The sequence below is a fragment of the Vanessa cardui genome, chromosome 10 (assembly GCF_905220365.1).
Source record: "Vanessa cardui chromosome 10, ilVanCard2.1, whole genome shotgun sequence".
NCBI lineage: Eukaryota > Metazoa > Arthropoda > Insecta > Lepidoptera > Nymphalidae > Vanessa > Vanessa cardui.
The window spans coordinates 11,056,123-11,083,704 of record NC_061132.1 but is presented as its reverse complement, the minus strand read 5'-3'; the positions used below and the strand labels follow the sequence as shown (position 1 = coordinate 11,083,704).

General features: G+C 33.1%; 1 protein-coding gene across 3 annotated transcripts in view; it reads left to right on the top strand.

The window, feature by feature from the left end:
- LOC124533212 (rho GTPase-activating protein 27-like) overlaps nt 1-25,728 on the top strand; it is a 137,359-nt gene extending 111,631 nt beyond the window's left edge. For 2 of the 3 annotated variants that reach the window (XM_047108401.1, XM_047108402.1), the window contains exons 2-13: nt 1,907-2,029; nt 12,157-12,289; nt 13,328-13,533; nt 14,391-14,537; nt 14,829-14,941; nt 15,752-15,866; nt 16,373-16,487; nt 20,677-20,814; nt 22,114-22,286; nt 22,629-22,767; nt 23,381-23,486; nt 24,227-25,728. In XM_047108401.1, coding sequence (XP_046964357.1) covers nt 1,907-2,029; nt 12,157-12,289; nt 13,328-13,533; nt 14,391-14,537; nt 14,829-14,941; nt 15,752-15,866; nt 16,373-16,487; nt 20,677-20,814; nt 22,114-22,286; nt 22,629-22,767; nt 23,381-23,486; nt 24,227-24,431 — 1,713 coding nt within the window. In that variant the 3' untranslated portion in view covers nt 24,432-25,728. The remainder of the gene's footprint in view (nt 1-1,906; nt 2,030-12,156; nt 12,290-13,327; nt 13,534-14,390; nt 14,538-14,828; nt 14,942-15,751; nt 15,867-16,372; nt 16,488-20,676; nt 20,815-22,113; nt 22,287-22,628; nt 22,768-23,380; nt 23,487-24,226) is intronic. The other variant, XM_047108403.1, reaches the window with a different exon arrangement.
- The last annotated feature ends 1,854 nt before the right edge of the window (nt 25,729-27,582 follow it).

The window sequence follows — 27,582 nt, the reverse complement described above, 5'->3', positions numbered from 1 at the left end:
TATAAATGCGATAGTAATTGTCTATATCTTATACCTTTCACACTTAAACTGCTGAACCGATTTAGAAGAATTTTGGTGTGGACATAATTTTAGTTATTTCAGGTTCATTGACCTTTTATTTATGAAGTCGGTTTAACAAAACCAGTAGCAAAACCTATAACTTAAAACATTAAATCTTATGAAGGGCACTACGTGAATACATTAAAGCTTTCTGCATTATTAATTGTCTATTTTGAATAATATTTTCCCACATTAAATAGACCCACACGGAATTGAATCTTAGTCATCTTACCTACCAGACAAGTGGGGAGTGGTGGGTCAAGGTAACCGAATACTATGCTAATGGAAACCGGTTGCGAAAATCGTATTCAATGATTCATTCATAGACTGGCAACCTCGGCCGGATACGGAAGAGAGGTTCTTTCTTGTTGGTGAATTTTGACATCACTTTTTTAACATTCGAATTTTAATTAGTAATCAATTAAATTGATTTGAATTGAAAAAATCAATAATAAATTGTTTTTGTTTTTTTTTTAAACAGAATAAATAAAAATAAATGAAAAATTATTAAAAGTTTTATCTAAAGGTAATAAAAGGTCAAGAGCTAGTTGAAATCGCGTTGAAACTGCGCTAATGGCTCCATACTCCTCAGTAAAGATATCAGTATTCCGCGTAAATTTAGTATTATGTATACTATTTTCACTCAAATGTACACCCTAACATTTCATATTTTCAAAAAAAATTAGCATAAAATAAAAAAAAAAGTTTGCAATTTTTTTTTTAAATTCGCAGGCACAAGTCGCATATTATTATGATAAGTATGTTTTCATATCGAACCCGGAACTGAAATTTTAATAAGCAGACAGCGTCATACGACCGGACACGTCCGCGTCAGGCCCTGACTTCTAAATGTCATTGCTACGAACATACATCAAGTTTTATTATCTACGTAATTATATATGGACCAGTAAAAAGTTTTCATCTATTATGACAAACATTAATTGGAAGCTAATTGCCGCCCGTGGAATTGCTCGCTTTTTAAGCACCGGTGTGCTTGGTTAAAGCTAATTTATACAAAAATTTCATCCAGTTGCTCGTTAAAGAGTTATGAATAGAGAGACAGAATAACTTTTGCATTTATTTATAATATTATTAGAGTTTAATATTAGTATACATATGTATTAAGTGGCGGGAAACGTCTACGTTACGATAATCGTGACTACAAAATAAGTTTATTAAGAAGAGGTTGTAATGCGAGTCTTGAAGGCTGTACAAGATTTCCTTTGCTATCCAACCAAAAAAAAACAAAACTTGAATGTAATCTTAACATAAATGGACTATGCATTCGAATCATTGATAAATACTGTATATTTTTACTATTTTAGTAAATGTTACTACTTACGTCTAACTACTAAATGATAACTGTTCCTGTCCACTGTTCTGTAAAAACAAATTGAAAACCCACCACGATGGTAAACCTTAAAGTGTTTGATAGTGAAAGAATATACCCATGTCTAAAATGATCGCAACAATGTATAAAACAAAGTCGATTTCCGCCATCTGTACGCTTAGATCTTTTAGAAAGCGCAACAGATTTTCATGATTTTTTTATCAATAAACATAGATTTGAGAGGAAAGTTTATATGTATAAATGTTATTGCAGAGAACAGCTGAAAATGTCAACATTCGTTATCAGAAACAACAAGAGCTTTTCTTTTTACAATTGTGCTTCACTCTAAAAGTAATATGCATAAAGTTTAGTATATGGCATTGTCTATGGGCGGTGGTGATCCATATGCTCGCCAACACATAAAGCATTAAATATTTTAAGTCCAACTGGTGTATGCATTTTTATAATAATCATTTTTGAAAAACAATAATAATAACAATATATTCCTTGTTCCAGTGGATCACCCCTGAAGAATGCGAAGTGTATTCGAGGGACAGGAGACCACCGCTCGTCATCCCTCGCATCACGCAGTACCGCGCCCCGAGGAGAGATCCGCGACCACACATACCTTATCCTGAGGTAAGATCAGCTCCACACAACAACAACAGCCTGTAAATTACCCACTGCTGGGTTAAGGCCTCCTCTCCCTTTGAGGAGAAAGTTCGGAACCTAATCCACTACGCTGTTCCAATGCTGGTTGATGGAATACACATGTGGCAGAAATTATATGTAAGTAGACACATGCAGGTGTCCTCGCGATGTTTTGCCTTCACCGCCGAGCAAAAGATGAATTTTAAAGACAAATTAAGCACATGAATATTCAATCGTGCTTGCCTGGGTTTGAACCTGCAATCATCGGTTAAGATTAATCACATATTTTTTTACAATTAAGCGTTCTAATCACTGGACCATCTCGGCTCAGTTCTTCATAAAACCTTATCATTTTATTTTACTTAACAAACAGTACAAATCATTTTTGAGGCTATAACATAAAAATTAGCATATACCAGTATTTCCAATTATAACTTAAAATATAATATCTATAATAGTAGAATCTACGTTCCGAAACGGTGATAGTAACATTTTACTTGAATCATTATCATTACATAGTAGTAGACAGCGGTAAGCGACTTTGTTTTATACCATGTAATGATAATGAATTGTTTTCTAACACCTTGTGCGTGAATAATGCACACACACATTGACAGGAACGAGGTTGACGTATGTCTAAGTAATGATGTTTTCGAGGCAACAGGCGCGGAGAACATATATAATCAATATATTAGATAAAATTATGTTCAAATTGTAATTCAAGTTTCTGTCACTATTACACACAGCTAACCAATGATATTCTAATAAACAGATATGTTATACCCATACTAAACAACAGAAAAAAGTGTACCGCGCCGGGGACCGTTTATTTTACATTTCGTTACAAGTAAAAAGGATAGCTTGATAAAAAACAATTAGTAAAAGGGATAATTAGATGTTTTAATTACGCAAAACGTATTACTACATAATTATGATGTATTATAACGTATTACTGGCATAATTATGATGAAAACGACTAAAGGCAAACGTCCCAATTAGGACGTTTTCTAGTCTTCACTTTTTGCGCGTTAATGACATATCTGTTTACTAGAACATCATTGCAGCTAATTCTATATTTATTTTATAAAAAGGTAAAATTCTGTTTGTAAAATCATCGCTAGTATATAGTTACTTTAATGCTACATTAATTCGATTTGTGTGATATAGATTTATTTGTATTACGAATACTAAAGGTAGAGCATATTGCTCAAGTCATTTAAATAAATACGCGCCAAGAGTTTTTCATTTTTAGTTCAAATCGTTCACAGCGATGACTTACCTGATGGAATATTGTGCATTGCAGTTCATCTCACTACCTTAGTAGGTATAAATACAGGTGCCCTCTCGTATTATTATGCCGTTATTAATAATCGGCTTGAACTGACTTGGACGGTAAGCCGATACTGAATGGTCAAACAAATGATCACGTTTTGCCGTATACCCTACCTAAGAAAGCAGGTAAATCCGTCAGAGAATTCTCAGTAGTCGCCTAAGACTGTTCGCTGAAAACCCCACTGTTTTTACCCACTTCTATAGCTTTTAGACAAATATTTATAGAAATATATGAAGTTCCTATATATTGTAACTAGTTGCAGCCCGCTGCTTTGCTTACCTTTTAGGGGGTTGGTTGACACGTGTTAGGCAAAAAACGTAACCCTTAAAGTTCAAGATTGCTTCACACCGAATTTCATCAATTTAGTTCATTAGTTTTGTCGAGAAAAAGCGATAGACAGATAGACAGAGTTTCCCATTTATAATATTCATAATTTTTTCTTAGTTCTTGTGGATAACGAAAGTTCAGTAAATTAATAACAAAATACGATCTGGATTTGAACTCGCTATCTTTATTTATAATAGTTTAACAACTAATCCACAAGAGACGTAGCCACATGTACATTGATAGCACTAATAACCGTATCCTGTTTTCCTGTTTTGCCTGCCTCTGACCTTATTCACTAACCAAGACTAAAAAAGTCGCGATTATGAGCAAATAGTCTTGTGAAAAAATGTATTATATTATTTATTAAAAAGTTTTTAATCGTATTATTTACTACACATCGCCTTTCTTTTTTACATTAATTATTGAAATATATCTATTTAATTAAATAGTTTATTTTGATGTCAAACAAATAAACATAAAAACAAAATATCTACGAGCTAATGAAATAACGTATCCCAGCGATGACAAGAATGTTTTAAACGATGATTATAGTTTAAATTCATTGTTATTACTAATTATTTTTTTAAATTCATTAATTGCTAAACATACGATTAGCGAGGTGGAAATTCTACCATCGAAAAAGTTCATCTATAATACTGCAAACTCTTCAAAAGGGGAGGAGGCCTTAACTCATTTGCGAAATTTTTACTTTACTTATGTAAATTAATTAAATTGAATGAAGTATGGCAGAGTTCCTCTTAAATAATTTAATGTAATATTTGTAGGTGTATTCTTAGTCACAGACCCCACAATAAAACAACATGTTTTGCTTAATATTATTATGTGATGATTAAGTTCTGCCCACTCAGAACCATCCGTAAAAGACTCGAGTATTATAATACATATCAACTTCAATATAATAGCGTTCTTTCATACAACCGCCCGTCCGCTACGCTTATGGTTACGTGAAGCAAAGCCGAGCCTATTTCGTAAAACAAAACCAAAAAGAAACAATAATATATAAATAAACAAGTGTGAAAGAGACGGAATGTAATTTGCAAACAGTCCAAAAGCCAAGGATGAGTCAAAAGTTCCTCTAATATGGTAGATTACTTAGTTTAATTATGCGCGGGCACAATGCGGTTACAAAATGGCGTTCGCGCCAATCGCGTCCGGTGCTGAATGGGTCGGAGCGAATTTTAATATCCGTTCAATGAAGTTACATTCGAAATATGAATTTGGAATTTGACAATGACTTTTGATTTTTTTTATTTTTTCTTATGACCAAGTCCTTAATTATAAAAGTGATTAAATTTCTAAATAACAATAACATGTCTCGACATGTTTTGACGTTCAATGTATAGATTAATTATAGTTGAAGAAAGAATAGATAGTGTTTTTCTCCATGTATATTTTTATTTAGTATTTAATTTAATGACTAAAATAGATCGAGTTGAAATTAATATTTATAATAATCTGTGGCTAGAATATTTTTACATAAAGCGACATATATTTTGCAATCAAGTAATGCATTTATTTATTTCCTATATCTACTATATTTACATCAACGAGTTACAACTATATTTATCTATGCTAATGAAAATAATCCGTTGTAACACAATCGCATTGCTGTGAGTAAAACGTGACTTGGAGCATTCGTCACTTAGGTGCTATAATCATTTACGTCTTAGGTTGTCAACACTGAGAAACTATTTGAAGCCATACTGTTGCGCCACTTAAAGTAAACAGACAGCAAATAAATAGTACTCAATTGCAAAATATAGCTTTTCTTTTATATTTGAAGGTAAATGGACCACTTGATTGATCCATCGACTTTGATTTTCTAAGAATTTATCCAGAACCCATCAATGTTAAAATCTTTTTAATACTGCTTTTTGCCCGAAGCTTAGCCCTTGTTTGATGGGGGGGGGGGGCGGGGGTCAATGTTAGATACCAAAGCGAGTTATTATAAATTATATGATTACGATTCATTCATTAAGACGACGAATATGTTCAAACAAACCTACTTTCAAATGTATTTGATAGTAATTTAGGATTTTTTATGGATCGATTGTTAAAAATTCGCCAACTATTGGAAACACACCGTATCATTTACAAATCACACTATTTACATATATCTATTAGTTATACGCACTTCAAATTAACTACACTATGTTACTAGTAAAGTTATCCAATTAATTAGCACTGTACTATAAAATCGAATGAATTGACTCCATTTTAACATACTTATTTCACGACTTAGAACCCAGGTTCAAGGATTTAATCAAAATCAAAATCAAAATATACTTTATTCGAGTGGGCTTTTCCAAGCACTTTTGAATCGTCATATAACAATTAAGTGAAGCTACCACCGCTACCACAATATATGTCGAACTAACGTAAATGTTGTAGGATAACATATTATTTTCATTATTCTATAAGCTTGTTAGGACAATACTTGTTCAGAAATATAGTGTTGCTACAATAAGTTTCCACGTGTGTGATCACCTTAAAATCTTTGTCGTGAATCAATGTGACAATATCTCCGCATACCACAAGTCTGATTGTTTACATGACAAAGCTTAACTACGTCATAAGTCTAGTGGCTAGTTTATACGGCTACTGTATCCATGTTCTAGATTCAAATTCCAAGTCGATAAACGGTTTTTCATGAAGTTTCATTAATAATTTTACTAAGTCAGTTAATGGGACACTTCCATCTTTTGAAAAGCGTAAATGTCCTGCTCGCTCCTGACTGTGGATAGGTTTACTCTATAGACCGGATATATCCTCATTTCCGGTCATGTCAGGATTTCACCCCATCTAAGTATGAGATTGAGGGAATCATTACAAATGTTTGTAACTCTCGAGCACTTAATATTTCTTGCACAATTGACTAGACTTGAGATTACAGCTAAGATATTTATCTGTCACCTTAATGAAAAGGTCATTAGTGCTAAAACTGTTGTCACCTTGTATGGAAGGGGTTTGGGAGCTTTTGTAACTTTCAAGGTGTTTGTAGGTTATAAAAATTTAATCATTAATGTTTATTTGAAAAATGAAACATAATTTTAACTCATTAATGAGAGAAGTTGCTTGTGAGATCTTTATCCATAGGGATTGCAAATTTAGTTTGAATTCGTAAAACCGTCCAGTATTTAAATGTCGTGGTCATCACAACATCTTAAATCGAAATACATTTTTTTCAAGTAGCTTTTTTAATATAACTTTTAATCATGTATTAATTAGCACGTTGCTGACTTTTATTATTGGTGACATTAACTCAAAAGCACATTCTCATATTTGTAACGAATTTGTTGATAAATACACAGTATACAGTAAAGCTACTCTGTAAGAACTATCGTCAGAATGGAATACGACGTTGACTGTAAAAATTAAAAAAAAAAACACGCAACAAAATGGCGCGATAATCTGTTGTCAAAATTTCACGATTGAAGTACGAAGTGTTTTCGTACAGATTAACACAGCTTTGTCTGTGCCTATTAATATTATATAAATATAATTAATTAATTGAAATAGATATTTGCTAACCTCTTTATTTTTAATGGACTTTAAGGAAAAACGTCGTTTGTTGATTTAAATACATTATTAGTGTACACGGTATTGAAACAGGAAAATTAAGACTATTATGTGTATATATGCACTAAATAAATTCAGAATATTTTCAATTCTTTTATTACTGTTTTGTTAATTATTGTTAGATTTGCTTTCAGACTAAATACTGAACGCTCATTGGTCATTTGACCGCTATTACGTCATCGGCGACCAATGACAGTTTAGATGTCAAAGTTAAGGTTGAAAAACTTTATGTATAGGTATATTTGTTTCGGTAGTATTGTACTGGTTATTGCCAAACATCATGTATGTATTATATATCCATTATGTACGTACTGGGGGCCATACTTATTTCAAGTGTGTACATACATTTTACGCGGTTAAGGGTGAAAGATTTTAAATTGGTAATAGCAGAAACGTTTAAATTCGCAAGTACATAATATCCTAATATACATCTAATTTCATCGTCTCTGTATACGTGCAATTATTGTTAAAGTTACGTCGATTATATTCTTACCACAGATTATAGTCTTTCAGACGTCAGTCTTCTTTTAGTCAACCAAAATTGATGATTATCAAAATCAACATATTAAATATATTAGATTTGGTGCTAGAGCTTTTTCAAGCCCATTTGGTAGGTAGAGCTAAGTATTGTTTTGTTACGGTTTGAAGGATGAGTGAGCCAGTGTACAGGCACAGCGGACATGTTGGTTTCCAAGGTTGACAAACGTTCGCGATATTTCTTACAGTGCCAAAGAAGAGCATTTGCCTTCCGCTTACCTATTGTATACATATAAACACTTATCAAAGCAAACTCCTAAGTACCACTAATACCCTTTAAGGCCTAAGACGTCCTTATATGCAGTGATTCATATATTAATATGTCATATTTCATGTCATATAATGATGCATGCGTATATATCTGATTGCATTGCTGGCTCCATTGAATTCCGACAGTAATCAGTGTACGCGTAATAAAGCTAAGATAAGGAGAGCGAATGTTTCCTAACGTCGATTCGACGACCGGCCGTTGATAAGAGCCCGCTAGTGATGTGCTCTGGCGTGTATCGATATGTATTCCTTATTTACTCGTAACACTCCACATCCTGCCCACCGTTAATACCGTATTACTCGCTTTTGTTATTGTTTAATTTTAAAAATAGAATATTAATTTTGAAAATAGAATAACGTCAAAAATATGCACGTCAAAAATTTGTATAACAATGGTATGTTATATATTGTAATCAATTAATGAGGTCTTAAAAATGGTTACAATAAGCGCGAGGATTCCCCTGGTCTGAATCACGAAACGCACATCACAAACACACACGCAATCCATAACACAAACGCGAATACAATATGGAATAATCGACAATATTGTGGGTCTTTGTACAAGCTCATAACATACAACTATTATCACTTACCCTTTAAAACGTCGATATAAAAGTGAGCCAATGTAATTCCAGGTGTATTGATGATATTACGTTTATTTCAAATTCCTAATGCTAAATTCTATAGCAGAATTAAAAGTCTGACTTCCTTATAAAAATTAGACTACTTGGTGGTAGGGCTTTGTGCGAGCCCGTCTGGGTAGGTACCACCCACTCATCAGTTATTCTACCGCCAAATAACAGTAGTCAGTATTGTTGTGTTCCGGTTTGAAGGGTGAGTGAGCCAGTGTAACTACAGGCACAAGGGACATAACATCTTAGTTCCCAAGGTTAGTGGCGCAGTGACGATGTAAGGAATAGTTAATATTTCTCACAGCGTCATTGTCTATGGGTGATGGTGACCACTTACCATCAGGTGGCCCATATGCTCGTCCGCCAACCTATACCATAAAAAAAAAGAAAAAAAAAAAAAGAAAAGACCCATGGGCAGCCTGGCTGTATCCCTAAGGAAGACTAAGCCAGGCTGCCAGTACTTGTACAAATGTAAGCAATGGGATTAAATTACTTGGTCCTAGGTTTTACCAAGCCCTTCTGGTCATCGACTTATCCAACCGCAATACTTAGGTTTGTCGTGTACCAGTTTGTGTTTGAGTGAGCCAGTGTACAGACATAATGTCTCATTACCCAAGGTCGATACCGCATTAGTTATGTATGAATTTGTTAAAATTTCATACACTACTATAGACAGTTCTGTGTGAAACGTCTCTGATGCTAACTTAAGCTAAGAAATTTTATAATAAATAAATAAATATGAGACAACATCACATACATTACTTTGATCCCAATGTAAGTAGCCGAAGCACTTGTGTTATGGCAATCAGAAGTAACGACGGTACCACAAACACCCAGACCATAGAAAACTAATGGTAATCTACATCGACTCCGCCGGGAATCGAACCCGGGACCTCAGCGTGGCGAACCCATGAAAACCGCTGTACACACCACTCGACCATGGAGGTCGTCAAATATATGAATGTATGTAGAGAAAATTAGATCAAAAATCATAAAACAAGTAATTAATAGAAGTACATTATGCATTAATGTCCTGTTACAGTAATTAATTAATACGATAATCTTGCCCAAACCAAATCCATATATTATACACGGTAAGTAATTATCCTTGCGATAATTTTGCAATTAGTGAAGTCACCTTAAAAAAATACTAGTCCACGATAAATTATCGATGTCGCAACTGGTACAACACTACGCAATATCATTGTTACGCTTATTCTGCCACGGGTGTTGGTGCGTCACGTTGTTACGTTGAAAATAATAAACTAAATTCGCGCTTTGAAAATAGTTTTTGTGTAGTGATGTGATTAAAAATGGAGAGGACTTCGTGTTGATATTATTTATCTGTGATAATGTTTAATTTAAAACGCGGGAAGACGTGGTTCCGTGAGGTAACGAATTTATTAAACAATTTTTTTATTGACATTATAATTCCTTGTCAATAGGCTGTACTATAACTTTTGCAAGTGTTTTCATAGCTTTCTAAAGCGACAATTACATACATCCATTTTGTATATTATTTATTAGCCCGTAATAAATATTTAATACCTAACATTTTTAAAGAAACCGAAATTATGCTTCATAAAACAAAATATTAACAAAGCTACCTTGTGTTATATATATTAAAAAATACGATATAATTAAAGAAAATAAGCTCGTATACAAAATTTATTAAAAATACATTTGTATGATACTGTCTTGCTTATATACAATATGTGCGAGAGGGACATTCGTTTTTAAAACGACAGTGGCGCCGCTATGCAATCACAATTATGCCGATTACACAGGAAATAACCTTATATATGAATATGCTATTGATTTATTAATATAAACTTTATTTGAAACTTTTGTAAAGTAAGAAATATCGATTATTCCTTGAGTTATTCTTATTCCATTAGGATGATAAGGGATGATATAGCATGATAATGTGAAATAGGAGGAAAAGGGGTTAGGTGAGGTAAAACGGATTTCATTAATATAATACCATAAATGGTTCGTAACCAGACGTACTGAGATATATATACATATATGATTTTGGACATAATTAAAATAATAGTGCTTGCCACCATTCCACGCGGTCAAGATTTACCTATACAGTAACTAGTTTTAGTTCACATTTGTATATATTTAAGCATTTAATTCTTTAGTAAAATAATTAGGTTTATAATATATAATAGTACAACTAACGTGAAGGTAACTCGTGTCTGTTTGTTACTGTTGCCTTTTCGCCTAAACTGCTGAATCAATTTAAAGGAAATTGAATAACGAAACAAGCGCTAGCAAAAGGGTTTTCTAAATGGCCCTCTCGAGTTAAAATAAGGGACATTACAAAATGAAAATTGAGTACATGATATTAATTTTGGAAGTAGATAATTAACAACTGGGTAAGCCATTAAAAAAAGCTGCAAAATAATTATAACAACCTCTTAACATTAAAATTTGGCGTTGATACGTAATAAATGTATTACTTTGTTATAATATAAATATTTTATAATGTGTATTACATTGAATATGACTATAAGGAAAATACGTAATACGTTGTTGCTTTGATAATTTTTATGTGTTTGTGTGTGTTTGTGAGTGTGGAGTGAGACGGACTATATGGCACCTTTAAACTTGACTTCGCTTGTTGGAAATATTTTTCATTACATTGTTTGGGTATAAATTAATATATCTGTCTCTCTCTGATTTTCTAGTATTTGTTGCTCATGTAAAAAGAAATTTCTTCTTGTAATGATGATATTGAACTAATCAAATTTGCCAATAGCGGACTTGATACGCGCTTTTCTCTGAGTCATTAGAAATAAATATATTATTGTACACCAAATACATTCAGATACACTGTCGATTCTCTTGAAGTTCTTGAGTTACAATTCCAACAGTTTTAACTTCATTTCAACCTTTGGGTATCTAACTTGAAGCTGTACCTAATTGAGAATTTTATAAAGGAAAAAGCAATAATCATGCAACAAATAAATATAAATTCAATATACATATATTATGTTTCGAATATATTAAGAAAATTTTCGCCAACTTAAGATCTATCTTCGTGTGCGCAGTATAAACGAGAATCTGCTTTGCCGATTGAAAATAACATATTGTGTCCCAATGATTTGATGTTTAGATTCAAAAGGTACTGAGAGTTTAAATCTCGATACAGTAATAAATTTGAAAACTGACGAAGGTTTTCCTACTCTGACTGTACATTATAAAACCACCAATCCGCATCTAGTATTGTACCATATAATTTAAACGTATCTTACAGATATTTCTTAGTTCATCTCGTATGCTCGTATTGAAGATGTGTTTCTTAATTAAATCAACTGCAAGATACACTAATCAGCGTCTCCGTAATATTTCGCTACTGTTCCGGTTTTCCTTAATCGCATTTGTCTAAAATAATGTATTTTTCACAGGATACCTTGCAAGATGTCCCTGCAAAGTCCTGGAATTGGTCACCGACGTCGGAGCGGAGTCGTCTCGACTTGGAGAGAAGCTTCAGCAAGGCGAACTGCGACAGTCCACCGTTATGGGTGAACAAGCGACTTGGTAAGCCTTTACCAATTTCGAATTAACTGGATAAACAAATTACTTCAACAACAACAGCCTGTAAATTTCCCACTGCTGGGCTAAGGCCACCTCTCCCTTTGAGTACTTTCGAACATATTCCAATGCGAGGTGGAATACACATGTGGCAGAATTTCAATGACATTAGACACATGCGTTTCACGATGTTTGCCTTCACCGCCGAGCACGAGATGTATTATAAACACATGAATATTCAGTAGTTTTAGTGGTTACCTGAGTTTGAACCCGCAATCATCGGATAAAATGCACGAAATAGAGTTGCTCAACAATGCCTTGATAAATTGCGTAAATTTTGCCAACTAACTGCACTTGACACGTTTGTTAGTTGAGTTTATTTTAATTACTAGCATTAGACTCGAACATAAAATCTCCCGTTAATGTCTTAAGGGGATAATCGTAAAGGTAATTTAAGGCCTAGACAAGCTTGATAAATTTGACCACACATTTATTAAGTATCGTTCAAGTGTGGACGTTTGTCTTTCTAATAATCATTTAAAAAAAAAGAAAAAACGACTTACTAACTAGATTTGAGCTATTGATTTGAACTGCCTTGGTACTCATTACAAACATAGTATCTTGCAAAGATTATGTGGTTATGATGTAAAAAACAACGGAGAAATTTTTGTTTAAATATTTAGTTAATATATATTTTATAATTAATGACCTTTAATTCTGCCCGAGTTGTATAACCTATCCGAACTCTCGTAAGTTTCGTCAGAGACATTTTTAGCGGCTTTATAATTTCGAGCACCTCAATAATCATTTCGGAGCATTTAGGGTCTAATTATGTTATTACAGAATAATCTGGGTAATGATGAAGCATATCACCATTAAAAGTTCTTCCATCAAGGACGCCAGTAGTTCCATGACTATCAATTCAAGAGTTAAATTCATTTCTTGAAACACGTTTGATCCGTGATTCAGAGAAGCGAATAATGACATATATCGAGATTAAGGTGTTAGAACATTAATTAAACTAATAAATAAAATTAATTTCAGGAGGTTCCACAGAGAACCTTCTAGCCGTGTCACGGAGGCCCAACCACTTGCATTTGGAAACCGGCTCATCTGGAGACAGTCTTGACGTTGAAGTCAGGGAACGAGGATTTCCGAAGAAGGAGAGAAAATCCAGGTCGATGGTGGCATCGAAGCAGAAGCCTCGACCGCCTTTAACATCGCCAAGACTGATGATGCACCCTGCTGAGGTTTGTTCACTAATCATTATGGTAAACTAGTTATCGCCCGTGTCTTCGCTCGCTTTAGGAGGTTGATTGTCAGGCAAAAAAGTACCCTATGTCCTTTCTTGAAATTCTAGTTCGTTTCATTTTCATTTCATTTTGGTTCATTGGTTTGGCTATGAAAGAGCGACGGACAGACAAACAGAGTTACTTTCACATTTATAATATTACTACAGATTAGATTCTTGCTTGCATAAGAAACAATAAAGCATTTTTTTCTCGAAAGGCTCTCTGAGTGGATACTCATCAATTATTCTAGCGATAAACACAAATGCTTTTTATAAGGGCTTGTGAGTCAGCGTTATTATTGCTACGAAGTACATAACATCTTATATCCATTGTTGAAACATTGAAAGTGTATATGAACTATGAACGAAGGTCACCAACCAGGTACCTTTTCACGTAGGCCGTTCCTCAATCCGTCAAAATGTAATTGAATTTTTACAGTAATACATAAATAAATGTCGTACAAGTGTACCATATGGCATGCAGCGGTTCTGATTAGATTAAGCCTCGTGTTAACATATAATGTAAATAAATTAACAATTAGTATTTTTAAGAAGATACGTAATAACAAAATAAACATTTCGTAAAATGAAAGATTATGGATTTCTCAATTACTTAGATCAAAGATACATGTGAAAAGTATGCGTTAACTTTTCATTGAGACTTATATCAGCTGCGGGACTACTTTCAAAGAATAATTGTTTGATGTGATCTGGTTATTTATTTAATAGATACATATGTTTCCGGTCCGATAGAGGGTATCACATTGCCGGCTGTTGAGAATAAACCATTTGTTATTCAATAAATTTTATCTCCAGGCGACAGTGATACACGAAGGGCCCGTGAAGAGGACAAAGTTTTCCGAAGGCGGTAAGAAGAGTAAGAAGAACTGGACCGACTGTTATTTGACGGTAACAGCGACTGCACTCGTCTTTTACAAGGATAAGCGGACTTATCTAGCTACGGTAAGACATCCATTACCAGCTTCCTTCTAACATTTGCTCATAATATGCTTGTGTAGTCAGATATGTATTTGCCACAGTTGGGATTTGAACTGAAATATATAAAATTGTATTGGTAATTGTAGAATTGTTTGTGGACAAACATTAAGCGACAGTATAGTTGCTTATATTTCTTTAGAGGCAGCTTTTGCCTTGGTGTTTTCTATGAATGAACTGATAGGTTTATAGGTTTAGGATTTAATTTTGACGTCCTAATTTCAAAAATAAATTCCTGATGAGTTGTGTCAATTTCAGAAATTGCCAAAGCCTCTGAACACTCCACCTAGTCCTACTGCCCCTCGACCGGAGCTGTTCCTCCCTCTCCTCAACGCTCACATCGTCCAGTGCATACAGATGCATACCAGGAGGTTAGTACAACATTACTACATTTCCAATATAACAACAACAACAACAGCCTGTAAATTCCCACTGCTGGGCTAAAGGCCTACTCTCCCTTTTAGGAGAAGGTTTGGAACATATTCCACCGCGCTGTTCCGCGAGTTGGTGGAATGCCAATGTAACAGAATTTATATGAAATTTGTCACATAACCTGCATGTGTTCACGATGTTTTCCTTCACCGCTGAGCACGAGATGAATTATAAAGACAAATTAAGCACATGAAACAGCGGTGCTTGCCTGGGTTTGAACCCGCAATCATCGGTTAAGATGCAGGCGTTCTAACTACTGGGCCATCTCGACTCCAATGTATGTATTATTAAATTAAAGAATACATGTTTAGTATGTATGAAATATTCATATTCTATTAAAATTTCTCTAGTACTACATAATTGGACTGAGTTGGACAGAAGTGCTCCAATCCTCATATTATTAAATGATGTGCATTTTCTACTTAACTATCCTTTATGCTTCTGCTGCTGCCGGAGAAAGATAACAGTGGCGTGCACTTGGAGAGGCCTTTGTCCAGCAGTGGACGGGTACTGGCTGATGATGAAGCATCTGCTGATTAGAGCATTTCTGCACATCATTGTCCAATTGGATTTTATTATTTCATGCCCGGTTAATGTTTTAAGGCTGTTTTAATTTTATTGGTTATGGTATAGCTTTTCGTTTTGTCATTAAAACGTCTAACGTCTTATTACTCGTAACTAGATTACAGATGTACCATAACGATAAGGTTAGTATAGGAAACGGTTATAATTTGCTTTTTTTTATCTAGATTCAGTCGCTCACTGGTGCTGACGATTGAACACGACCAGTATTTACTTCAAGAAGAAACGGAGGAGGGAGCGAAACAACTGCTGAAATGTATACAGACTGTTATATACAAACTCGTGAGTACATTTTTAGGATTATTTATGTTTTGTAAAGAAAATTTCAGATGAAATAGTGTAATATGAGTCTATATAATAAATGCTTGTCCAGCCAGCTACATATTGCTCCAAGTCTACTATATATAGGGTGTTTTATTAAGATAAAAAAGGCACGGAAATTTTTTATGAATGTGACAATTCATGGAACAAAATTTGTTGCTTATGATATTAGTGATATAGTAAAAATCATTAATGATTCACACATCCATATATTTGCAGTTTGCACAATGGACAGTTTGAAGAGAATTACAAATGATTGCATGTGCTAAATGCTAAAAACACAAGTACAACACTAATTAAAATCAAAATATACTTTATTCGAATAGACTTTCACAAGCAGTTCTATATTTATAGTTAAGCACCGAGAAGAACCGGCAAGAAACTCAGTAGTTTCTCTTTTTTAACATTGAAAAGTCCAAAATCATGTATGTTAAATAAAATTAATAATAGAAGTTTAATTGTACCAGGGTCCTCCAGCATTGGACGACAGACCGAGCCCTTACCAAAGCAGCAACACTGATCTCGAAAGCCTCGGCCGAACGCCGCCAGTGTCGCGGCACGCCACCAGGGCCAAACAGAAAGGTTTGTATACAACAAATACTCATTAGTTATGTTGGTAGACATTGGGCCAATCCTTGGACAGAGGTTTGTATATAATTGATGAATTGGAAAGTTTTGGTAAGATTTTAGTTTTAGGTAACATTCGGAGAAGGATTTAGTCGAATATTTTTATGGATTTTGGGTAAACATTGATATATGGAAACAATTATACTTTAAGGCGCCCCTCCACGTTAAATTCTTATCGTCGTGCATTAGTATGAGTGACGTTAACACGTAAATAATATCCCTGTGTGCGTAAGATGACTAGTACAGACCGCAAAAAAAGTACTGAATGGATTATATATTTTTAATTTGTTTTACAACGTTAATTGATTTAAAGTAGAGGGGCGCGTCTTGGTGAGTGAATAGATCCATACCTTGTTTGAAATTGGTTTCGTATTTGTTGCACTAGAAGTTATAAGAAAAACACTCAGCACTATTTTTTTGGTAAATTATACGAAAAATAGAGTATTGTTGATCGGCGGTTAAATACATGACGTGGTATCTACCCAGACGAGCTTGCACAAAACCCCTCCACCAACATTGGTTTGTTATACGCAAATTAATATTTTAATTAGCAACACTAAAAAATAGATGACAACATTTGTCTACAATACTTTTATTAGAGAGTATTTCAACCTTAATAGCTATAGGACGTCATATGAAAACGCATACACCTAAACATTCCTTACTTTCCATTATATTTGACATTTATACTATTTACTTTACTCACAATTACGTAGCCCATTTGCCAGTCAACCTGCCTATTTGAAATAAAATATACAATTGCATTCATTATTTCTTCAGTTCTTGTTTACAAAAAATTAAAAACACATATTAATTATTTTGCTAAACGATAAATTTTGCCCTACATAAACATTTCGTATCAACACAAGAGCGGCTGTTTTCAATTATTACATTATAGATGAATAGAATTTACCCAGTTTTCGTGATGATGAATCGCGTTCCCGGTAAACGTTGAATAAATTTGTTTTCCTCATTCAGTATACGTTACTCGCTTTGTCAGACCACATTTATGTTATTCATGTTTAAATAGGGTATTAACTATTAAATATAATTCATTTAAATGTATTACATATTAATATTTTATTAATAATTGTGTTTTGTGTCAAATATTGTAACACTTTGAAGAAATGGGATTTTGATTTCGTTCGCGAGTGTCGTGTACCATGGTGATTGACTGATTAAGTTATGTTGAGTTGTGGCTGCGTTGATGGATTTCGTCGCCTACATTCGTGTAAGATGCAAAAAAAAAGATATTTGACATTTGACAACATTTGTACATCGTTTAAAAAAAGAAATACTGTTTTTATTTTAATTTGTTATTTGTTGTGGATATGGAATCGCTATTCGTACGTTTTTTTCATAATTATTTAATAATATCAATAATTATATTAAAACGATTATAATCAACCTTATTAACTATTAGAACGGACTTTGATCCGGTTACAAATTTTGTTTTTCCTGAAACAATTTAATTTAAAGTAACCTCTAAATTGATAAGCCTCTATAACTGCCATATTCTTAAAATCTTAAAAAGCAATATTTAATATTAAGTGCTATTGAAATCTATGTAGATATTTTTTAGAACATTCTAAATACCAAACTCGAATATATGTTATGATGATATACATTGTATACAAGACCTTAAACGTATGCAATCATAAAATACAATAAAAAAAATTGACCTACGTCAAATATATCAGACAAAGAGTAAATAGTCTTTATTTATTTTTTTTCTTTTAAGCAAAGGATTTTTAACATTCAGCTAGTACTAAAGTAAATACAAATCTTACACAACTGGCTAGTTGCTGGTTGATTTGTAATTCATAGTTTTATTTTAAATCGACTTTCGAAATTATTTTTGATAACTTCTTTCAATAAAAAAGATCAAATCTTTAACCTATCCGTCACCTTAATATTTGACATCTGGATGGAAAAAGAAATAACCATCAATTATTTGCCCTTGTCAATGAAACTTCAAAAATAGTACAAAACGGTTTAATCACAGATTATACATAATGTACTATAATTTATACGTTCTTATCAATAACACTTCAAGTTTCTTTATTTATAAGTAATTATTATTGATAAGTCGTGTCTTCCCACCTTCAATTTCGAAATTATCAGATAATGTGTTTGATGTAATCTAAGATTAAAATTTAGTGTCGTGCCATACTTGGGTGTACGAAGCAGATTGCTTAAAAAAAGTTTAGTATATCTGTTTTGTTCATTTTTAAAACTAATGTTTGAATTAAAAATATTTTTAAAGAGTGTGCTTCTTTCTTCACCCTATGAAGACTATGACTGAAAAAATTTAAATAATGTGAAATTTTCGTGCTGTTTTTTTAAATAGCAACATGTTATCCATTTTGAAATGTGAATCTGTGAAAGTGAATTTTGAAAAGAGAACTTTATTACTATGCCGAAGAATAAAAAAAGTCCAACGGAAAAACTTAATACACTGTTCGGATCACAATATTTTACGTTTGTCAAACGTATGACAGTTTTTTCTTTTTTTAATTTTTAAACAGATTAATTCATTATGGTTTACGGTTGTAAGTCACAACTGAACATTGTTGTTATAAAAGTATTTTATTTACTCACCAATGAAAAATTCAATTAAATTAGCTTAAATCGTATTAAATATTGTTTATTATGCCATAAATTAAAATCTCTCACCAAAATAGGGTAACCTTTTTTATCCTTATTTAAATATTTTGTTAATGTTTTCATTTTAACGTGAGTAATATTTTATCGGCTATTATCAGATAAGATACAATCATCCACCTGTAATAATGAAATGACGTATGCCAAGGTGGCGTTTGCCATCAATTACACGCGCTTTTACTCGACTGAGGCAAATTATTATCCGGCTTATTTAGGGCAACATTTGTAATTTATTGGCTTTGAACATATTAACTGCTATTCACAGTCAAAGATCAAAGGTCTAAAAAATAATCTTATAAGTAACTAAAATTTTTAATTACACATCAATACCGAAAAGTGGAGTCCTCCTCACCGCAAGATTGGTCCTCCTCAGAATCTTTTCCGACAGATCTGACCCGTTCAGAGAAACTTTAGACCTTTAGCTTTAACGAACTTTGGATTGCTACTAAGAATCTGACTCAAATAACTGTTTATTTTGACCAATAAGGCAGTTCAAAAAGTAAACCACAGATTATATCCAATTTTGTTATTGTCCAATGGGTGCTTGCTATACGTCGCTGCAATCGTCTTAATTTTGGAAACATCAGACCACTTATTTCAAATTTTGGTATAGCATATCTTTGTAATGTTTTCAACATCAGAACTCAATGTCTTTAGATATCTTTTCGAGTTCATGATTGGTGGAAATGCTGTCTTAAAACTTATCCCCTCCACACACATCTTCGACTAATTCACAAATGTGAATATTCTCCATGTATTCATGGTATTAAGTGCTTTTTTGTAACATCAAATACTTATCTCCCGATATCGTTTATCTATTGATATTCTCGATACGATTATCTCGATTTATCTCAACACTAAAAATTCTATTACAACACATCAAAAGAACTCGCCGTATGTTTCACTTTTACACGTAAAACAAATGTTAATTGATATATAACTCTTAAATCTCTACGTTAGAGAATAAGAGCTATTTTTTTATGATAGCGCGTTAATCGAATATCGTAATGCTGTATCGGAAGTATCGCGTAAAAGTGGTTGTTTTACTTATAGGATGGGAGTCGACGATATAAGGTAAATACCTAATTTCCTACCACCAAACTGTGAACGTCTGACTCAGCCTTGTGATATTTGTGTTTCTATGATATACGTAAATACAGCGAAATGTTACCTCAAAACGCGGTTCTATGGGTATTCTATGTTATTAAATATATTATTTATTTAATGTTGTTTTATTTCGTTCGTAATCCTAATGTCAATAACCTCTATCTAACCCTTTTTAACTGTAAGCTATTCTACAATATTCTCCTTCATTCTTCCATCAGTCTGTACATTGCTGTATGTTGGTGAACTGGTTTCTCTTTTCATGCGACGTTATACTATATAATACTCTTTCCTAGCTTTAATATTTTCTCTGGCTTTCATATCTATATAATGTAGTTTCACATGTTCCGTACCTGTAATTTGACACGTATTTCAGCTGGAGGCAGTAGCAATGAGGACTTAAGTGATTCGACCGAAGTGTCCATTCGGAAGTCGCGAGTCAAGACTAAGCTAAAGAAATTCTTCGCGAAGCGGCCGACAATGGAAGTCCTAGTCGACAAAGGAATATACAAAGGTTCGGCTAATAATATTTAACCGGTTTGCGCTTCATAATGCACTCGTGCTTAGATTTAGATTCGCTCAGTGAAGTGTTAGAGTAGTTGCTGGATTTATTTGGTCGCTTGGTTTTGAGACTGTTTTTGCGTCTGATTTACGAACACTCAATTTATTTAAAAAGACTGCATCTGAAATCCGAACGCCGTCCTATTCTGTATATCACTTATAAAAGTTAACTCTCTATTTCATTTAGAAAAAAAAATTGTCTTATGATTATTGCACTATTTTGATGCTTACATTCTTTTTAATATTGTGATCTGTAATAATATTATAAATGCGAAATTTTGGATTGCGTGAACCTGATCACGCTTCAATCTTACGCCATAGGCATAGTTCCATATTTTACGCAGGTAACGCTGCAGGCTCACCTAATAATGATATACTCTTATGGAATATTGATCTTATTTAAGTAACTAGTTTGTTCTTACGGATTTCAGTGAAAGGGTCAGATTAAATTTAATTGCTTGGATTTTGGATTTTGAGTATGAAAGTAAATTAGACGTAAACAAGACTCTTATTAACATGGGCATGGATTGTCAAAAATATAAAAAAAAATGATATTTTCAAAATTTAATATTATCTGTGGATTCTAATGTTTCATGAGTTTACAGAGATTTTTAACACTGCATAATGTATTTTTTTTTAATTAATTGGACTTTTTGGTTTGGAGCAGAGTTACCAAATATTACTTGTAAGGTAAGTATTGTAAATACATGTGAAATGTTAGCTTTTATACATAATTTTGTAAATAGATTTAGTTGTAATTAGTTGGTGTTTTATTTCACGTAGAACCTCGTCAATAGTTGACGTTCTGTAGAATGGTGTATGAAGGTGGATGGTTGTATACAGTTGAAAATTAAAATTAACTCATTAATTACCCTAGGTAACATTTTCGGTAAGTACCAAAGCAAAACTAACGTACGATCTCAAGTAGCTAATCTCAATAAGGCATCTGACTAAGTTAGCTAAAGCTAATTAAAAGTAATGTTTATGTATCGTGAGTATTTTTGTATATCTTATATAAAAATGCATAAATCTAAAAATATGGAATTAAAATAAAGGCGTTATAAAAGGTGTAATAAATAAAGAGATGGGTAACCCGACATCTCAAAAAATTTATAAAGACGTGTAAAAAAACTTGAGCGATATAAGGAGTTACCGAAACTTTCGCAGGTTTACTATATATAATATTATTGAACTTGAGTTATATCTAAAAATAAACACGCCTTGTCTAACATTTTTTTAATTTCCTTCATAGATGAGCCCGTATTCGGCCGAAAGCTCGAGGAGGTATGCCCAATTAACAGCCCACGTGTACCGGAATTCGTACGGAAGTGTGTGGAGGAGATAGAGAAAAATGAAAACATGTGCACTGATGGACTCTACCGAGCGAGCGGGAACCTCAGCCAGGTGCAGAAAATACGACTTGAGGTAAGATTCGAATACGGTAGTTAGTTGTTACCTGTTAAAATTTAAGGGGTGATCAGTCAAAAAGTCCGTTGTCTTCTTCTTTCAAATAACAAATCAATGATGAAAGAAAGAGAACTGTTACTAAAAACCCGACACTATATACATATATAACAACTCATTTAGATTCCAGAATTTTGACAAATGTTTGACAATTTCTGACTACTGAGGAGCGAATTTATTTTAACAAATAAAAGCCTTACTTTCGTCTTAAAACAATTTCGTCAGTTATAAATGTAAATAGCGAATTTATATAATTTATTGTAGTTCAATAAGATATTAACGAGTTATATGAAAACATTCCAGATCGATCAGAACAACGTATCTGTCATCACGAACAATACAGACATCCACGTCCTCACCGGCTCCTTGAAGCTGTTCTTCAGGGAGCTGAAAGAACCCCTCATCCCGTGCTCCATGTTCGACAGGATACTAGCAGCTTGTTGTAAGTATATACAATCTATACATATCTAAAAAGGTGTTAATTTGTATGGTTTATGAGACTATTCTCAGGGACTAAAAGTTCGATATGTCCTTTTGCTTTTGCTGCATTTTGCGATTCTCTTGTTTGGGAAACTTGTTACTGACAGACAGATACCAAATAATACGAATATATATTTTAAATACCTATTAATATTTTGATGTCAATTGGGAGTGCGAAATCTCTTCTATTCACCACGTTTTGATATCAAAATTTCGTGGCGTCGTTTGTGCATATACAACCTTCTTGACCTAAGTTTGCAAGTATTATGGCATATTGTATGTCATATTTGGATATGTACTCTCTGTGAAACTTATTTAGAATATAATATGACGGGAAATCGATTTAACTGTATATTTTGTTTTTTTCTTATAAAAAGAGTTTAGAGGAATTTTTGGTCTACGATTATTTTTGTCTTTACTAAATTAGAAAACATTCGTTTCAGATACAACGTCTCTCACGAAATAGAATAGAATATTCTCGAACTAATTAACACAAGAGTTCTTCTCGTAACCAATCAGTTCGAATTTAGAATTACTTTTTTCTTGTAACTAATCTTTGTTCCCATATTTTCCAGCAATAAAGCCGAGAGAAGCCAAAATAAAGGAGTTCAGGGATATTGTTTCGTCTCTCCAACCTTGCAACAGAGACACACTCAAGTTCCTACTGAAGCATCTTTTGAAGTAAGGATTTGACTTATTTATTCGTATGATAGACCTCAGTGAGCCAAACAATTAGTACATAATATCACATGACTCATGGCTCTTTGTAAACTGTACTCGGTTCCAATGACAAGAGCAATCTTATACAAGAACTTGAAATTTGCTCAATAAAGACTAAGACTCATTATGTAGTTCCGTTATAAAACTATTTTTTAATAATTGGAACCATTATCAAAAATCTTAATTGAAAGTAAAACACAAATATTATGGCCTCCACCGGTAGTAGTAGAGATGGTTCAATTTTGGCCAGAAGATCGGCACACAATTCAACGGGAAATTGCTGACAATTCTGACCCAGTTTGAGGTCATGATTAGTACAGTAACTATTTTAAATATTTATTTGTTTATGATGGGAGCCGAGATGGCCTATTCATTAGAACGCGTGCTTCTTAACCGATGATTGCAGATTTGAACCCAGGCAAGCACTACTAAATATTCATGTGTTTTTATAAATTAATCTCCTGCGATGAAGAAAAACATCGTGAGGAAACCTGCATCTGTCTAATTACATAGAAATTCTACCACGTGTGTATCCCACCAACCCGCATTGGAACCGCATGAAATATATTCCAAAACCTTCTCTTCAAAAGGGAGAGAAGATCTTAGCCCAGCAGTGGGAAATTTACAGGCTGTTGTTGGTGTTTTTCTTGTATATGATTAAAGTTTTAATGTTATTAAATTTTTTATTTATTTATTTACAGAGTTACACAATACAGCGAACACAATAGGATGCACACAGCGAACTTGGCAATAGTGTTCGGGCCGACACTGTTGTGGGCTCCGGCGGAACAGGCGCACAACATCGCCATCGACTGCATACAACAGAACAACGTCGTCGAAATCCTTCTCAACGAATTCAAAGACATATTCCCCGAAGAGGCGAAAGATAAAAAGAATAAAGCGTGACTTTCAACCTTTCGTCACTGAGCATAGATTTGATCTTCACGATTTTCTAGACTCTAGAAATATCCAAATTCGATTCTAGCAATACCTAGTTGGTAGAACGAAATTGTTATAAAATTCGTGAAACGTCATGTAGTGCTATCTTGATTTATTATCTGTGGCTATTGAATATAGCTAATCTATGGCGAATTATAATTATAATTAAGGTTTTTATGAATGATTTATTATATTCAATTCAATGCAATTTATACAAATATTAAAAGCAATTCATTTAAGTCACAAAGTTTATAAAAAAAATATATTTAAAAAAATGTTATTACCAATTATTTTAATAATTATTACGTTGTTTACATTTTGTATAAAATGCATTTGAAGTGATTGAGAGAGTGTTATTTAATCAAACGTTAGCAAGATCTATTTAGAAGAAATATATTTAAAAAAAAAAATCATGATTAAAATTTCAATATTAATTATTTTAGATAATAAAAATATCGTCCAGAAATTTAGATTCGTGAGCGTTGTGATGTTAAAGCAATATTGTATATGGAAAGACTGTATGAGGCTCTAGCGGCAATATATTTAATAATAAAATTGATAGACGAATAAATATATTTACGCTTAGTTATTAATTTACGTGTGTAGAGTAATCCTTGTTTATGTAACACCGTTGTTTTGGGGCCAAATGTATATAATCCAGTCCTACATAAGTACACCGCATTTCAATAGAATTTACATAAAAAATAACTTTGAAAATAAAAGATTAATAATTTTTTTTTATTTATTTAGTATTGGCACTAAGTCTAATTTAGTCTATTCATCGATTTTTCTTTTTTTTTGTTTTCTGGCAACACTTTTAAATGTATAATAGTGTGTGTAACTGTGTGCTAAAAATATAACTAACACATTTGTGAAAATTCTATTGAAATGACAAGGCTTAAAGCCAATATCTTGTGCCTTAAGCAAGATCTTGTAAATATTCATCATAGATGATCATTTTATGTGATAATATAATTGTTCTAGTTCTTTCTCTTTTTATTTAAAAGTTGCTTGCAACCATCTAGTCCTGTTTTTATTCTGTGGACATTCATTTGGTAATGCGTTTCATTAGAACTTCTTTATAAATTGTATGAATACACCATAAATAACGCAATGTAAGCTAGGAACCAAAGTTTTGTATTTCGGCTGATAGTTATTAACTATATATGTATAGTTATTGTATATTATTGAGTAATATTTTAACGCAAATAATGCTTGGAGGATAGTGGAAAATGACATGAAATAAAAATTACTTATTCAATTATTTATTGTTTTATTAAATGATATCCTTTATTCTATTCTTAATTTTAAACTTTACAATTTATCGGAAACTAGGTGTCACCCGCAGCTTTTCTCGCGTTTTTGGGGCCTGGTTGTCACGTGCTAGGCAAAAGAAGTAGCCTATGTCCTTCCTTACAGTTCGAATTTGTTTCATACCAAATTTCATCACATTCTGTTCGGCGGTCTGTTTGTGAAAGAGCGACAGACAGCAGACAGCGTTACTTTCACATTTATAATATAAGTATAGGCCGGCAATGCACCTGCAAGCCCCCTGGTGTTGCAGATGTCCATGGGCGGTGGTAGTCACTTTATATCAGGTTAGCCTCCTTTTGCCACCTATGTCATAAAAAAAAAGATTAAAATAAAATATTATATTGTTTGACAACTGTGAGATTCTATAAGAATTCATTTCGTACCTCACCTTTGAAATATTGACAACTTAAGGATCTATGCCATTTTTGTGGGTGTATCTAATAAATATAAATATGAGACATAACATACATTACTCTGATCCCAATGTAAGTAGCTAAAACACTTGTGTTGTGGAAAATCAGAAGTAACGACGGTACCACAAACACCCAGACCCAAGACAACATAGAAAACTAATGATAATCTACATTGACTCAGCCGGGATTCGAACCCAGGACCTCGGAGTGGCGTACCCATGAAAACCGGTGTACACACCACTCGACCATGGAGATCGTCATCTTGTAAATATTAACATTATTCTAGTTAACGCCGTAAATCATATTCTGACATTTCACGATCGTGTTCAGTGGTGAGTTTCGAGTTTCTATTACAGAATAGCTCTAATTACGACAAGGTATATTGATCTTCTTTCATGTATAAATAGTAATCATTAAAAACTTAAGCAAAAACTAATGACGTAGCTAAAACTAATAAATATAATGTAATATTATCAATCATACGCTCTTTTAGTTATTATTTTAAAACAATTGAATCGTATTTTCTTCAATTCTAGAAATGCTACGACATATATCTCCTGTTTTTAAAACAACAAATAACTAGCATGTATCCTGTAGATAATCATTTTTTATTTGGTTTACTGCATAATGCATTGGATCATATACTTTTTTGCATTATAAAACTTACATTTAGATCATGTAGTCCATAATATATTCGCAATTTTTAATCTACATAGATTATCTTACATAAGACATACATATTTCAGTCAACCTTTTTAAACAAATCAAGACAATATAATTCGATACCTTCATACCTTTGATTGGTTACCCTTGTTCCTGCGTCTCACCTCACCGTGAAAGACAAAATAAGTAAATCGTCACTGAAAGTTATAAAAATATTTTTAGACGAAATGTTATCAAATTATTTTTATAGCTGATACATTACATTGTATAGTAGCAACCCTCCCAGGCTTCGCCCGGATACTACGCTGATCTTCTTTTAAGGCTCAGCCAGCGTTGCAACAAAATGTGTTTATTTACGACATTACTTTAGAAACCTAAACATTAAGTGTCTACTATAATGTTTACACTATATTATACATATTAACTCACCTTTTGAATCGATCGATCTATTGAAAAAAGCCGCACCAAAATCAGTTATGGAATTTTAAAAATCTAAGCATACATAGGGACAGACAGCGGTAAGCGACTTTGTTTTACACTATGTAATGATTACAAGCGATGACGAAATATATACAGACAGACAAGTTCGCAAGGAAATTAACAGGACAAACATAAAGTTTGCGTTGGTTAATTGAGCTAATGGTCGGTAACTGTGTAGCCGTGACACTTAACATCGAACGCCAGACCACTCTAAGTAATGAGAAGTTTATTGGCCTTGGGATGGGAAC